This window comes from Colossoma macropomum, unplaced genomic scaffold (assembly GCF_904425465.1).
Source record: "Colossoma macropomum unplaced genomic scaffold, Colossoma_macropomum, whole genome shotgun sequence".
In the NCBI taxonomy this organism is placed as follows: Eukaryota; Metazoa; Chordata; class Actinopteri; order Characiformes; family Serrasalmidae; genus Colossoma; species Colossoma macropomum.
Genome location: NW_023494796.1, coordinates 31,453,796 through 31,468,716, shown reverse-complemented (window position 1 = coordinate 31,468,716; position 14,921 = coordinate 31,453,796). Strand labels below are relative to the sequence as shown.

At 44.0% G+C, this 14,921-nt stretch overlaps 1 protein-coding gene across 2 annotated transcripts in view; it reads right to left on the bottom strand.

Moving 5' to 3' along the window:
* Nucleotides 1-2,464: 2,464 nt before the first annotated feature.
* Nucleotides 2,465-14,921, bottom strand: part of fam184b (family with sequence similarity 184 member B) — a 33,309-nt gene continuing 20,852 nt past the window's right edge. Inside the window, exons 13-20 of one of the 2 annotated variants that reach the window (XM_036583337.1) lie at nucleotides 10,617-10,747; nucleotides 9,721-9,881; nucleotides 8,672-8,854; nucleotides 8,452-8,560; nucleotides 8,264-8,368; nucleotides 7,501-7,775; nucleotides 6,417-6,548; nucleotides 2,465-3,724 (exon numbers count right to left, since the gene is read on the bottom strand). In XM_036583337.1, the coding sequence (XP_036439230.1) occupies nucleotides 6,458-6,548; nucleotides 7,501-7,775; nucleotides 8,264-8,368; nucleotides 8,452-8,560; nucleotides 8,672-8,854; nucleotides 9,721-9,881; nucleotides 10,617-10,747 (1,055 nt within the window). In that variant the 3' untranslated portion in view covers nucleotides 2,465-3,724; nucleotides 6,417-6,457. The remainder of the gene's footprint in view (nucleotides 3,725-6,416; nucleotides 6,549-7,500; nucleotides 7,776-8,263; nucleotides 8,369-8,451; nucleotides 8,561-8,671; nucleotides 8,855-9,720; nucleotides 9,882-10,616; nucleotides 10,748-14,921) is intronic. The other variant, XM_036583338.1, reaches the window with a different exon arrangement.

Genomic DNA, 14,921 nt, shown 5'->3' with positions numbered 1-14,921 from the left:
TGCAGAATTTAACTGGTAACCAGTGTAAGGTTGATAAAACTGGGCTGATATGGTCAAACTTTCTGGTTCTTGTGAAACTCTGGCTGCAGTGTTCTGGACTAGCTGAAGCTTGCTAAGGCTTTTGCTGGAACATCCAGCCAGCAGGGCATTACAGTAGTCCAGCCTTGAAGTAATAAATGCATGAACTAACTTTTCTGCATCCTGTAGAGAGAATGCATTTCTCAATTTAGCAATATTGCGGAGATGCAGGAAGGCTGTTCTAGTAATATTAGTTATGTGTGCGTCGAAGAACAGATCAGGATCTATCATGACATCAAAATTATTTACAGATGAACCTGACGCAACTGAGAAACTATTGAGTTTAAGTGTAAAATCAGACAGTTTGTTTCTAGCTGCTTTTGGACCAAGAAGCAGAACCTCTGTTTTGTCTAAGTTAAGTAGGAGATATATATATATATATATATATATAACTGTGTGTCATCGGCATAACATTGGAAATTGATGCTGTGCTTACTGATAATGGTGCCCAGTGGTAGCATATATACTGCGAATAATACAGGTCCTAAAACAGAGCCTTGTGGAACACCATACTTTACTTTTGTGAGAACAGATGATTCACTGTTTACATTAACAAACTGATAGCGATCAGTGAGGTAGGACCTGAACCAGGAAAGAGCTGTTCCTGTTACTCCTACAATGTTTTTTTGTCTATCTAGTAATATAGAGTGGTCTATCGTGTCAAATGCTGCACTAAGATCAAGGAGGACTAGCAAAGACACACTTCCTTGGTCAGAGAATAATAAAAGATTGTTTACAATTTTCGCTAGTGCTGTCTCTGTACTATGATGTGGCCTAAAACCAGACTGAAATTTTTCATGTATTTGATTCCTTTGCAAATAGAAACTTAATTGTTTTGCCACATTTTCCAAGATCTTAGATATAAAGGGGAGATTCGAGATGGGTCTGTAATTTGATCATTCGCAGGGATCAAGGTTAACTTTCTTAATCAGCGGTCTAATTACTGATAGTTAAAGAGTTTTTGGGATATAGCCAAGGCTAAGAGAGGAGTTTATTATGGACAGAATAGGCTTGGTTATTTAAACAATACTTTTAACTAGTTCATTTTGTTGAAGTAAGGTAAACGATTCCAGCCTCTCTGCAGTAGCTACAATATTCTCAAGATCTAGATTCGCATTATAAGGCAGCAAGTTTGTACGGTTTAAATCATTGCTGCTGTAGGCTAATGGCATCTTTGGTTCAGTAACTGTTTTATTAGGATTTATTAGGAACTGTTTTATTATTATTATTATTATTATTATTATTGTTTTCTATGAGAGAGGAGAGATAGGCTGAGTGTGCTGCAGTAAGTGCAGTAAGCGTAGGCTCCTCCCCCAACTATACCAGCCAGGCCTGATTGGTTAGAGGATTCTAGGGCATGCAAACACTCTACTGCCAGGGCTGGACCTAATCACCAGTAGATATTGAACAAACCCATTTAGCAGGAATTTCACCACATAACATTAATACAACTACTGTACATTGTTACACATCTAAGGCCGCTGTTGTATATGAAATTATTAATTTCATGAAAGTATTCATTTAGACCAAGGGGGGGGTCTGATCCACATTCCTGCTGTCTTGAAATACATGTAACAAATTTAGTTTACACACCTCTTTAATGTTATTCCTCTAATGTCTGGCGGCCTGGCTCCCGGTAAACTGCTACTGGCGCCCCTAAGGGAGAAGCTATTTTCAGACGCTGTAAAATAGAATCACCTCTAGCTCTTTCAACAGGCGTCTCAGAGGGTCTCACTGAGTGGGGCAAACCTGTTGGACACGTGAATGGGAGATGAGTGGTGCTCGAGTGGGGTAGCTTTAGCTTTAGCTTTGCAGTTATGCCGCCGAGACGCCACCCACTCGCCCCGCTGTGAGGGCTCTGCTGCCGGAGTCGAGGGTGTGCTAGCTCTCCCTGAGGCACCTGGAGCTTCTAACAGCGAGTCTGAGCTCTGCTGACCAGCCCTGCTCTTTTCTAATGTCCGGATGCAGCTCTAACTGTATAATCTACTCCGTCAAACACGAGACTAACTTACACTTGTCACAAACAAAGCTAGTAGCACTGCTGTCACTAGTGACACAGAGAGAAGCATAACTAAACATGCTGCACTCAGAGCAAAGCAACAGCTTGCGGTCAATCAGTGCTGTCAGACTTGGACTCACACTGTTGTAAAATCTTTTCAGAAACTTCGCAGTTCCACTGTTTTGTAAAAAATTTATAAAATAAATGAAGTAAAAGGTTCTCTGGAGAATAAAAGAACAAACTTAGTTCAACAAAAAGTTTTTATTTCATATGGATGGAGATGAGCAGTGTTGTTCGGATCAGGGCGACGATCCAGTTTGGTTTTAGTTCTGCTGATCAGAAAAGATTTGGGTCACTCACTCAACAAACGATCAAAAATAAGGCCTGTTTTGCACCAGTTTTGCATGAGTTTATATGTTAGTTTGTGCATAAAGTCTTTACTAAGTCCCCTGTTACACTGGGTAGTTTCAAACTGTCTTTCTCCTGAATTTCATCGCCCCACAAATCTGTAAGTCGTGTCTTAACTAGTAACAACAAATGCATACAACGTTTTAACGCAACGAGAACACGTTCAGAACCTGTAAACATGTTACCATGGAAACAAAACCACTTTTTCTGTGAAAGTAACATCCAGTAAAGACCGGAATGACATTGTAGCCGTTGCCTGTATTCTCTTTAGCATTTCTTTGCAGCTGTTTAACCGCCGTTTAAGATACAACAGCAGCTTCAGTTTAGAGTTTCAGCAGCCGCTGAGTCTCTGACCTGGAGCTGTGGGTGTTCAGCTTCATGTTCGGACGATTAGAGCTGCATATATCGTTTAGTGAGCTTAGTCAACCAAAAAAAGTCATGGTTTTGCTCTGTTTTTTGTTTTTCTGTGTAGTTTCCGTTGGTTTCCCTGTTCAGATGAAGGTGTAAATGTTTCATAACTGCTAATGAGCTGCAGCTCGTTTTGATTTGTAATGTGTGAACCTGACCTTAGTAAATACTTCTCGTCGTGAGCCTCAAACTAGCCTACATCTGAACTTACGTATGGCTGGGGCAGCCGGCCCATAGTGATCACCTGAAAAGAGAACAAACACCCAGCTGGGAACATCACACGTGCCAAAACTCTGAATAATGCAAACCCAGTGTGAGAAGATACGGCTCTCCGGGAAACAGAGCAGCAGTGAGAGCGTTTCTAGGCTGGAACAGAGACGTTTAACTCCGCAGCTTCCATGCGATCACCCCGTTGTTTACAGTAAAGTAATACTGAATTCTGTCAGTTCGCAGGCTGATGATATTTGATACTGTCCAGAATTGTTGAAATGTTGGGTGGAGATGAAGGAAACATGAAAAGTGTATTTATTTGTCTTTTATGCTGTTTGTTGTGGATCCATAATCCTGGTTTAAACTGCAGACTCTCTGGAAACAGTTCTAGGATCAATGAGTGAAGTTCCAAATCACGCTAGGGAAAATCGACCTGTTGGTGTCGGAGGGCTGAAAGTCGGTAACTGCAGAAATAAAACAATATCCAAGCTGTTCCTCCAGATCCACACAGAAGTGGTTCCCTCCCCAAAGAATCCTGCTTTTGGTATGGTCATTCTAGTCCCCTGACCAGCCCAGACCATTACACACTGAGGGAGAGTCCAACAAGGATCTCCTGATAATCTGACAGGAGAGGACATATAAACACAATGATTTAGAATACTAAAAACACAGATTCACCTAATAATGAACATTCAGTCTGTCGTCACAGTTTACAGATGGAAAAGCACTGAATCTTTTCTTTGTGTGTCGTGTTTAATAATGGATTAATGAGGTTAAAATCAAGTTTACACAATCCCCAACCCCCACCCCCCTCACCCACCCACCCCCCATTTAATCAAAACACCCAAAGTTAGCTGCTTTAGTTCTGCACTGGAGCTACAAGGCTAATGTGGCTGAAAGCTAACGGAAGTCTCTGTCACTCTGAATGATGTTGAGGAACACAGGGCTGATTCTCCAAACAGGGATTAAGCCTAGTCCTGGACTACACAGCCTTCTGAATGGAGCTTATCCACTGAGAGGAAGAGCTCGTCCACAAACATCCTGTTTACAGTCCTAAACTTAGATCTCACGGTCAAGATGAGAGTTTTCACTCATTCAGATTACAGAAGAAAATCTTACCTTAATTTAGGACTTTTATCTTATCCTTCAGCATCTTATCTCAAATTAGGAAATCTTAGTCCACTCAGTGGAGGTGGATAATCGATTGTTTATGTCTGTTACCGAGTAACCGATGATGCACAAATAGCTCAGTGTAAACATGTAATCAAAATAACATAAACAGACAGTCAGATACAGTACAGAGAGGGACTGTGGGTAAAAAGTGTGTGTGAAATAAAGTGTGATGAACTGAAAGCTTTAGAAAACTGAAGAAGCTGAGAAGTGTGAGTGCGCCCCCTGCTGTTCATCATTAACATTACCGCCGCTTCAATCAGGAGATCTTTCAGACTCTATAATTATAATGTACTGTATCCTGATCAAGAAACGTGTCGTTAATTCCAGGTTCGCTGAACGAAGCTCAATGACGGGAACCAAAACGACCGGCTGAACAAAGTCTACAGTAATGAGTGAAATGATGGTGAAAGTGTGAAGCTGAAACTGACATTTATTCACCAGCTTCTTATTCAGATTTTCCGCTCCACCTTAAATAGTCCAGCAGTTACGGCTGCGCTCAGATTACAGTCCTCGGTGCTGAAATCCGATGTTTTACTCAGATCTGATCTCTCTGACATGATGGTTCACTCGTTTAGGTAAGAGACTCAAATCTGTCAATGTGAACAAACCGTCCTGAAATGACCCTAATGAGCACATCATAATCAGTAACGTTAATGAATCACGTGGTCATTAACAGCAAATTAACGACACAGCTTCACTGTGAAGATCATTAACTCTGATCAGATCTCAGCTTCATTATTAGAGTGAGACGGAGGTGAAAAGGCTGAGATGAGCTGCTTTTCCACCGTTTACAGGCTTTAACTTCACTAACGCTCAATGGAAAAACGCGTTAATTCAGATCTCAGGTAGAACCTGAGAAGATCAGACTTGTGTGTCCAACAGCTCTGAAAATCAGGTTTGCGCCACTTCAGCTGATAATGTGATCGTGCTCTGTGTGGCTACCTCTGTCCACTCTCACTGAAACGGGGTAATTTGTCCACATCAGTCAGGATGGAACTCCTGAAGTTCAGTTACGCTGATTTTATAAAGTCTAAATCACCAGCAGATTAAAGCTCCTCTGAGTGCAGGACTAGGCTTAATCCCTTTCTGAGGAACTGACCCACAGACTTGGACTGTTGGCCCCAGAGCTCCACCACACAACTGAAGAAACTCTGGACACCAGACACATCTTCACTGACCGACTCCGTATCACTGTTTTCTCTAATCGTATTATATTCTGCGGGAGTCACACCGCAGTGCTGACTTTGGGTCAATTTTGGAGGAGCTAAGCTGCAACTAATGAAGTCCTAAGATTTAAAACTGTAATTTAGTCCAAGGCTTAATCTATGTTTGTAAAATATCCCTGAAAAGTTGCATAGCCATGTATCACGGCAGGTCTGATGAGCGTTACAGGAGACTTTGGGTTCTGCTTTTATTCTCAGTAAATGTGCTGATAAAATCAGAGGGTAGAAAGGCAGGAGCACAGGTGTGTGTGTGTGTGTGTGTGTGTGTGTGTGAGAGAGAGAAATGCTGGTTAAAGGAGAATTAAAATTTCTGCGAAATTAACTAGTTAAGATTTAAACAGAGTGGTTCAGAGTGGTTCTCTGTTCTAGATAAACTTGAGTTGTTCACAGTGGTGGTGATAGGAACCAGACGTCCACCTCTAAAAGCTCCCTCACAGAAAGTTACTACATGAAATGGTTATGAATTCACTGCCTGATGACTGAGACACTGTTTTATGATGGTTTTGAGAAAACTTTGGCCTAAAATTAATGAAAAAAACATTTATGGCAATGAGGTACATGCAAGATGTTCTGAGGCAAAATACCCCCCCCACCCTGAAGAACGTTAATTGTTTTTAAAACCATTATCGGCATTTCATATAAAGCTCAGAAGACTCGTGTAGGTTCATTGGTGGTTCTGGATAGTAAATAAAATGTCTATATCTGTGTTGTAGTCATGGCGACCCCTGGTTCCTATCACCACCACTGTAAAGACATCTGAACCATTTCACACCAAACCACTCTGTTTACACCTCACACATTGATCTTATGCAGGAATTTTGAAAATGTGGTGTAATTCTCCTTTAAATAGAATAAGAATGGTGCAGATGAATCTGTCGGCTCTGTTGAATGTGAATCTATGTGTGTCCAAAAATTACAGCTGAATGTGTCAGAAACTCTTGCTGAGCTGTGCGTCGGTTCAGAAGGAGAAGTATTTGGTGAACCACTCCTGTCTCTGTGGGTCTTGAGGGTCCGGTCCTGTTTCGATCACTCTCTGTTCGGACGGAGTCCTAAACAACAGACAGACCCAACGCAGTGACTTTTAACAACAGTGCAAAAATACAAGCAGGAAACAGGATCAGAAAAAGGTGACAAATCATATAAAATATTTACTGTTTGTAATTAACAGTATGCAATGTTTGAAACATGGGTTATGATGGGGCTTTAAAAGCCATTATGCTGCAGTAAATTCCCCGCTGACTCTGCTGCTGCGTGAGTCTGATTTTTCATCTCGGGACAAATTCACAGTATTTTCTGTTCAGCTAAAGTGTCTCAGAGCTTCAGCGGAGTTATATTCTGAAAACTGAAATTACTCTGCGGGCTACACGCTTTTCCAAAGGCATCTGTAGCAGAACTCCAGCATGACTCCACCATGATGATGGAAAACACCTTGGGTTTTTTACGTAAAGCAGGTGGGTGTGGCCTTGAAAAGCAAACATTTAGTGCTGTAGTCTGAAGTTTCTCCAGCAGGGGGCACTATTAGCATGCATTGGCCATGAAACTACAGCAGAAAGGGCTGATGAATGCAGGTTTACAGTAACATCTATAATAACGACAGTGAAGTGGTTCTCGAATGTTTTGCTGCTCAGTGTTTTAACTGTTTACCTTAAATAACACTTCAGCTTCTTCTGGCTGCTGTGCTCATGCAGACCTGCACAGCGAGGCTTGACCAAAGAGCTTTGACCGGGTGTGTCAGTTGGCTGTATGTGTGTCGCCGGACCGTGCTGGCTGTAGTTGAGGTGGAGATGCAGCGGTCAGTGTGACCCCTGTGTGGACGCCGTGAGGTGTTTTTCGCTCGTTCTAGTTTATAGCCGGTGATTTTTGAGTGTGTGACGGTACCTGATGTGCTGGCTGTAGTTGAAGTGGAGATGCAGCGGTCAGTGTGACCCCTGTGTGGACGCCGTGAGGTGTTTTTCGCTCGTTCTAGTTTATAGCCGGTGATTTTTGAGTGTGTGACGGTACCTGATGTGCTGGCTGTAGTTGAGGTGTAGCTGGTGCTGGAGGTCTTGAATGGGAGAGTGTGTGTGTCTAGCAGCAGCCCGGGCTTCAGCGTGGGGGGAAGTCGGAGTGTGTGTCCGTGACAGCAGGACCCCACGCCCGCCCTGCTCTGAGCTGGGTAGACCGCGGGAACCCTGCTGCTCCATACTGGGGGACCGTGTGGCCTTGGGGGAACTGCCCTCCAGCGAGCTGAGATTCGGTACGCTGGTCACACGTGGTGGTACGTCTTCAACCATCTTCTGGAAGCAGGACAGAGCAGATATACTCTTCCTGTTATCAGTAGTAACTGACATCTCAGTAGTTACGTTTCCACACAAAGGATTTTTTATGGAAAACGTTTTAACGCTTTAAAAAGTTTGCTGGTGTTCGCTTTGTGAAGAGAAATTGTTGGTAATATTTTTTGGATTTTTCCACCACTTCAGTATTAATACACAACGTCTGCTGTGTTGTTGCTTAGAGTCTTGGGCTTTTTGTCTTTTCAGTAGCCATTATGACCCTTAATAATAACAATAATAATAATAATCTTTATTTATAAAGCGCTTTTCATAGCGATGGCAGCTCATGTCAGTTAATAACACAGATCAGATTAAAAGACCAAAGAGCCGCAGAGTTTTACTGAAGTTAAAGAGCTCCGTTTTCAGACGTTTATTAAAAGTGAGCTCTGAGCTCGACTGTCTAATAAAAACTCTCCACAGTTCATCTTACAAAACTGATGTGTGTGAATGACCTTCACAGCAGGTGTGAGGTTTCCTGGTCGTAGTCTGGAGTCGTGGAGCTTCACCGTTCCGTCTCTGCCGAGAGGGGGATGCTGGGATAGCTGATGCAGGTCTTCCTAGTGGAGCCAAATAAAGACGATAGTGAGCACCTGGTACTAGAGCCTGGTTTTTCTGCACGTGTTCTTGATTGTGCTCTTACCACGAGCCTCTTGATGAGCTGGTCTCTGTCGCTGAGCTTGTCCTGCAGTTTGGCGATGGTGTGCAGATCCTCCACTCGTCTCTTCCCCTTCTCCTCCCTCTCTCTCAGCCTGCAGGCACACACACACACACACACACACACGCACAAGCATGCGGTGAGATCAACCTCGGCTGCGCGCGAGTCGGTGCATTATTAATGAGGCGGTGCGGACGGTAGCTACTCTGTTTCCAAGGCGACGATGCGGGCCTGGAGTTGCGTCTGGGCGGAGCTGAAGTCTGACATTATGGTCTGGATCTCCATTCTGTGCTCTTTCTTCATGGTCTCCATCTCCCCCTGTGCTCCGTCACCGCTCTCCTCCGTCACATCCCTCTTTCTGCACTCGTCTTTTCTCTCCTTCCATGAACTGGAGAACATGCGCAAACAGAGACTTCATGTGTCTCAAATACGGAGTAAAGAGCAAACCAGAGATATAATAAGTTGGAACAGATAAAATAGAACCTGCAGTGCCACATATAAAAACACGAGGGACTGTAGATGCTGTAGGATCGTCTGTCAGGTGAGGCTGGACAGTAAATGTGTCTCTGCTAATGTTTAATTACATTACACGCCTTATTTTCCGTAATCAGATCAAACATTCATACAATCAGAAACACTTTAAATTTTGTTTGAGTGACTCTCTGATGTTTGATAATCTGTGAGCACAACAAAGACTCAACTCTGATGTCTTTACAGTGGTGGTGATAGGAACCAGGGGTCGCCATGACTACAACACAAATATAGACATTTTATTTACTATACAGAAGACCAGTGAACCTACATGTGCCCATATGTCATTCTGAGAACCGTAATACGGTGGTTAATCTATAAATAAATAAACACCTTATTTCAGACATCAGGCAGTGAATTCATAACCGTTTACTGTAATAACTGTCTCTGAGGGCCAAATTTTGAGGGCCAAACCTGAAGCTGTTTTTTGTACCTGTTAGACTAACATGCTCAACATTACCATCTCCTGTCTACCATCTAGACCGTCTCCTGTCCCGCTCAGTCACTCATTTCCGATCTCTTAATAAGCGGTCAGTGGTGTCCTGCCCTGTAAATTCACGCTTATTGACATTAATCACTCTGATAAATCCTTCATTACTAAATTTGCTCATTCACAGTTGAACACTGATCACAGTGATGTGTGTTTATAAGCTAACAGTTCCTGTAAATAATGCAGATGAGTGTTTGAGCACTTTGGGTTTTGGACCTTCAGAATAAGCTGACCTGCTTGTGTGTTTGTGGTTGCTGCTGGACTCTCGCTCCAACCTGAGAGCGTTCACTCGTTCCCGCAGCTCCTCATTCTCTCTCTTCAGCTCTTGCACTTCGCTGCTCCTCTCGTCCAGCTGCCTCTCCAGCGACTGTACCCGGTTCTGCTGCTTCAGGTCCTTCAGGAACAACAGGAACACAGCTCATGTTCAGGTACACTATGTGAGGGTAGATTTAAAGGAGAACTCCACCCATTTTAACGTTTTCTGCACAACTGAATGGTTACGATGTAAACAGAGTCATTCAGAGTCGTTCACAGTGGTTTGGTGTGAAACGCTCTGTTCTAGATAAACTTACAGAGTTAGAACTGTTCACAGTGGTGGTGATAGGAACCAGACGTCCACCTCTAAAAGCTCCCACACAGAAAGTTACTACATGAAACGGTAATGAATTCACCGCCTGATGACTGAGACACTGTTTTATGATAGTTTGAGAACTTAAACTCCATTCATGGTGGAGGGATACATGCAGGGTGCTGTGAGGCAAAATAGTCCCCAAAGAAAACTTATTATTTCAGATTTTCCACTATTTTCCATCATCAACATTCCATATAAACTCAGAAGACTCGTGTAGGTTCACTGGTGGTTCTGGATAGTAAATAAAATGTCTATATTTGTGTTGTAGTCATGGTGACGCCTGGTTCCTATCACCACCACTGTAAAGACATCTGAACCATTTCACACCAAACCACTCTGAACCACTCTGTTTACACCTCACACACTGAATTACACAGAAATTTTTAAAAAAATCTGTGGAGCTCTTCTTTGATGTGTGTAAATCAGTCAAAGTATCAATATGGTGTGTGTGTGTGTGTATGTGTGTGTGTGTATGTGTGTGTGTGTGTGTGTGTGTACCTGCTGCAGGGCCATCATCTGTGTGTGGGTTTGGAGTTCAGTCTGCAGGTCCTCAATCTGCTGCATGTGTCTCTGAGTCACCTGCCTCACCCACTCAGTGTGCTGCTGAGTCAGCTCTGCTTTCTGCTTCTCTAAGCACACACACACACACACACACACGTATGTGTTTATACAGACATGGAAAAGCAACAGAGAGCAAGTTATAGAATATACAGCCGTACGCAGAAGTGTGAATAAGTGAACACATCCTCCACAGAGAGCACGTTTAAATACGACTTTTTTCTGCACATTACAGAGCACGATTTCTGTTTTAGTTCCACATTTTGGAAAAGATAAAATATAACGTGCCATGTTATATAACTTTTGGACAGGACACATTTTTATCATATTTTAAATATGTGTTAAATTCAGTAAATAAACAGTAATTGTGTATTAGAATGCGTAGAAGTGAGTCTCTGTAGAGGACGTGTAACTTTATACTCAGAGGATCAACAAAAACATGGAATTTGACCCCAAACTTTTGCTCACAGCTGTATTACATAGTTATTATAGTGCATGGAGATCTTTTGTGAGGCTGTGAATCTGTACTCCCTCATTAGTGTTGTGCTCTATAGGGGAGCATCTACAGCAGTTACCGTTCAGTGTTTGCTGTACGAGCAGTGAAGGCGTTAAAGTCTTTGTGTTCAGTTGTAGCTGCTGACACTCGGGGTTAAGCTGATAACTGCTGAAGGCGCACGGCACTGCTTTCAGATCCGGTGATGCTGAGGGTTACAGCTCAACCAGGGCAGTCCTGAAGAAGTCCGGCCCCGCTGCATGTGGAAAGGCATCCAGACTTCTACGGACTACAGACCTCCCCCACTGACCCCCCCCAGCCAGCAGTGCCTCTCGCTCAGATGAGCCTAACCAGTTCTACGCTTGTTTTGATCAGGGCAATGCTGAACACATGGGGTGGACTTCCTTACAATGGCAGCCCCCCACACTCTTTCCAGCAGAGGTGTGTTCAGTACTGAGCAGAGTAAATGCACGTAAAGCTGCTGGCCCAGATGGCATCCCCGGAAGAGTCCTCAAAGCGTGCGCTGGACAGCTACTCTTCACTGCTACTCTTTCTTAGAGCGTGCGCTGGACAGCTACTCTTCACTGCGACTCTTTCTCAGAGCGTGCGCTGGACAGCTACTCTTCACTGCTACTCTTTCTCAGAGTGTGCGCTGGACAGCTACTCTTCACTGCGACTCTTTCTCAGAGCGTGCGCTGGACAGCTACTGTTCACTGCTACTCTTTCTTAGAGCGTGCGCTGGACAGCTACTCTTCACTGCGACTCTTTCTCAGAGCGTGCGCTGGACAGCTACTCTTCACTGCTACTCTTCTTCAGAGCGTGCGCTGGACAGCTACTCTTCACTGCTACTCTTTCTCAGAGCGTGCGCTGGACAGCTACTCTTCACTGCTACTCTTCTTCAGAGCGTGCGCTGGACAGCTACTCTTCACTGCTACTCTTCCTCAGAGCGTGCGCTGGACAGCTACTCTTCACTGCTACTCTTCCTCAGAGCGTGCGCTGGACAGCTACTGTTCACTGCTACTCTTCCTCAGAGCGTGTGCTGAGCAGCTAGCCCCGGTCTTCACTGACATCTACAACCTGTCACTGGCCCAGGCTGCTGTTCCCATGCCAAAGCATTCTTCTGCAGCATGTCTGAATGACTTCCGCCTGTCGCACTCACACCCACTGTGATGAAGTGCTTTGAGAAACTGGTTCTCGGTCATCTGAAAGCAGCGCTCCCACCATCACTGGATCCCTTCCAGTTTGCATATCGCTCAAATAGATCAACCGAGGATGCCATTTCCACAGCTCTTCATTTTGCCCTCACCCACCTGGAAAACCAGAACACATACATTCGGATGCTGTTCATTGACTTCAGCTCCGCCTTCAGTACAGTCTTCCCCACCAGGCTGGACACCAAGCTCAGTGATCTGGGAATCAGCACCGCTCTGCGTAATTGGGTCCTGGACTTCCTGACAAAAAGACCCCAGTCTGTGAGATTCGGCAGTCATATGTCCTCCACCCTCACCCTGAACACCAGTGTCCCACAAGCTGTGTGCTGAGTCCTCTGCTCTTCTCCCTGTTTACCCATGACTGCCTTCCTTTGCATACATCTAACATCATTATTAAATTTGCAGACGATACCACAGTGGTTGGCCACGTCAGTGACAATGATGAATTGGCCTACAGGGAGAAGATCCAGCACCTGGCTGCCTGGTGTACCGCCAACAACCTCTCCCTAAACACAGACAAAACCAAGGAGCTCATTGTGGACTACCGGAAAAACTAAAGCTGCACACACTCTCCTGTCCGGATCAATGGTTCTGAGGTAGAGCGTGTCTCTAGCTTCAGGTTCCTGGGAGTGCACATCTCAGAAGATCTTTCATGGACAATCAACAACTCACACCTGGTTAAGAAGGCACAGCAGCACCTCTATTTCCTGAGGAGACTAAAGAAGGAAAATCTGTCTCCTCAGATTCTTACAGACATCTACTGCTGCACCTTTGAAAGCGTACTGACCAACTGTGTGACAGTATGGTACAGCAGCTCCACTGTGGCTGACAGGAAGACCCTCCAAAAAGTGGTAAGGACCACTGAGCGCATCACTGGCACACGGCTCCCTGACATCAGAGACATCCACCACCAGCGCTGTGTGCATCATCAAGGACTCCTCCCACCCCAGCCACACTCTGATTAACCTCCTCCCATCTGGGAGGAGATACAGAAGCATTCGGACCAGAACCAGGGCAATTAATCGAAAAGTAATCAAAACCTAATTCTGGTAATCCTTTCCCACTTTGTGTGTTCGTGTACTGTCCCCTTAAAAACTTACTACCACGCATGTAGGCACGTGACTCCTCCACGTCCAGTCTGCGACATGGAAGCTAAGGCTACATCCACACAGCAGGTACAAGTGGCCCAAATCTGATTTTTCTGTTTGGCTGTTCAGATTATCTTTTAAATGTGATCTGTATCATCAGTCTGAACAGATCAGCTCCTAAACTGACCCATATGCTCTAAAGAACAGAGCGTCACGCTGCTTCACGGCTCATCCAGAGGTAAACAATCGCTCCCGGAGGATCAGCTTCATCTTCACCAGCATCACAGGAGCCATCATGAAGCTTCACTGACTGACAGCTGGGCTCATCACCCAGAATGTGTTGGAGCCGTAAAAAGGGCGCGGTCACTTCTTTGGTTCGCGTCCTCGGATTCTTTAAACTCTGCTTTCAGACTTTTAACTGTTCTTTGACGCTGCAGCCTCGTTCTCCTGCGGCCGCGTTCGGACAATTCTTTAGAAATCTCTTCAAGCACAGAGGTGAGCCTCAGCAGCACGAAATTATGACGAATGTCGAGTTGGATTGACGTAAAAGCCGCGTTAATTCCGATCTGGCTGCTGAGACGATTTACATTAAGATATGCAGAACATATTTACAGTACAAACCTTGTCAGTGAACTATGAGGGCAAAAAAACAAACAAACAAACAAACAAAATAATTGTTCATTAATTGTAATTGAGGTAAAATATTCAATTAACTGTGAATTTGAGGTCATATCGCCCAGCACTAATATATCATTTATAGATATATTTGTAATTGTGTATATATTGTTCATATAGTTATATATTTCATAGATATGTCATTTATGTCTGTTATTGCACATTTGCACTGTCTGTTTTGCACTGTTGCTACTATTTCCACTTCTAGTAGATGTTAACTGCATTTCGCTGCCTTGTTCTTGAACTGAGCAATGATGAAGTTGAATCTATCTATCTATCTCTCTATCTATCTATCTGTCTGTCTGTCTGTCTGTCTATCTATCTATCTATCTATCTAATGTTAGTATTCTAAATCGCTAGTTTGGACCACTCAAATATCATGAACGCACCAACCACAGCTTTAAGATGGACAGAGGGGATTATATCAGTCTTGTGATCTGTTTTCCTTTAATGCATAGTCCATGTTCTAAATCAGTCCTGATATGTGATACACAAAACTTTGTGGACAGCTCAAGTGTTTCAGCCACCCCCATTGCTAACAGGTGTATAAAATACAGCACACAGTCTTGCAGTCTCCATAGACAAACACTGCAGCAGAGGGTCGTACTGATGAGCTCAGTAACTTTAAACGCGACGCTGTCACTGGGTGCCATCTCTGACACAAGTTTGTGAGATTTCTGTCCTGCTAGATCTGCCCCTGACAACTGTAAGTGCTATTATTGTGAAATGGAAGCGTCTGTTACATCTCTCGCTACAGAGTTCCAGACTGCCTCTCAGA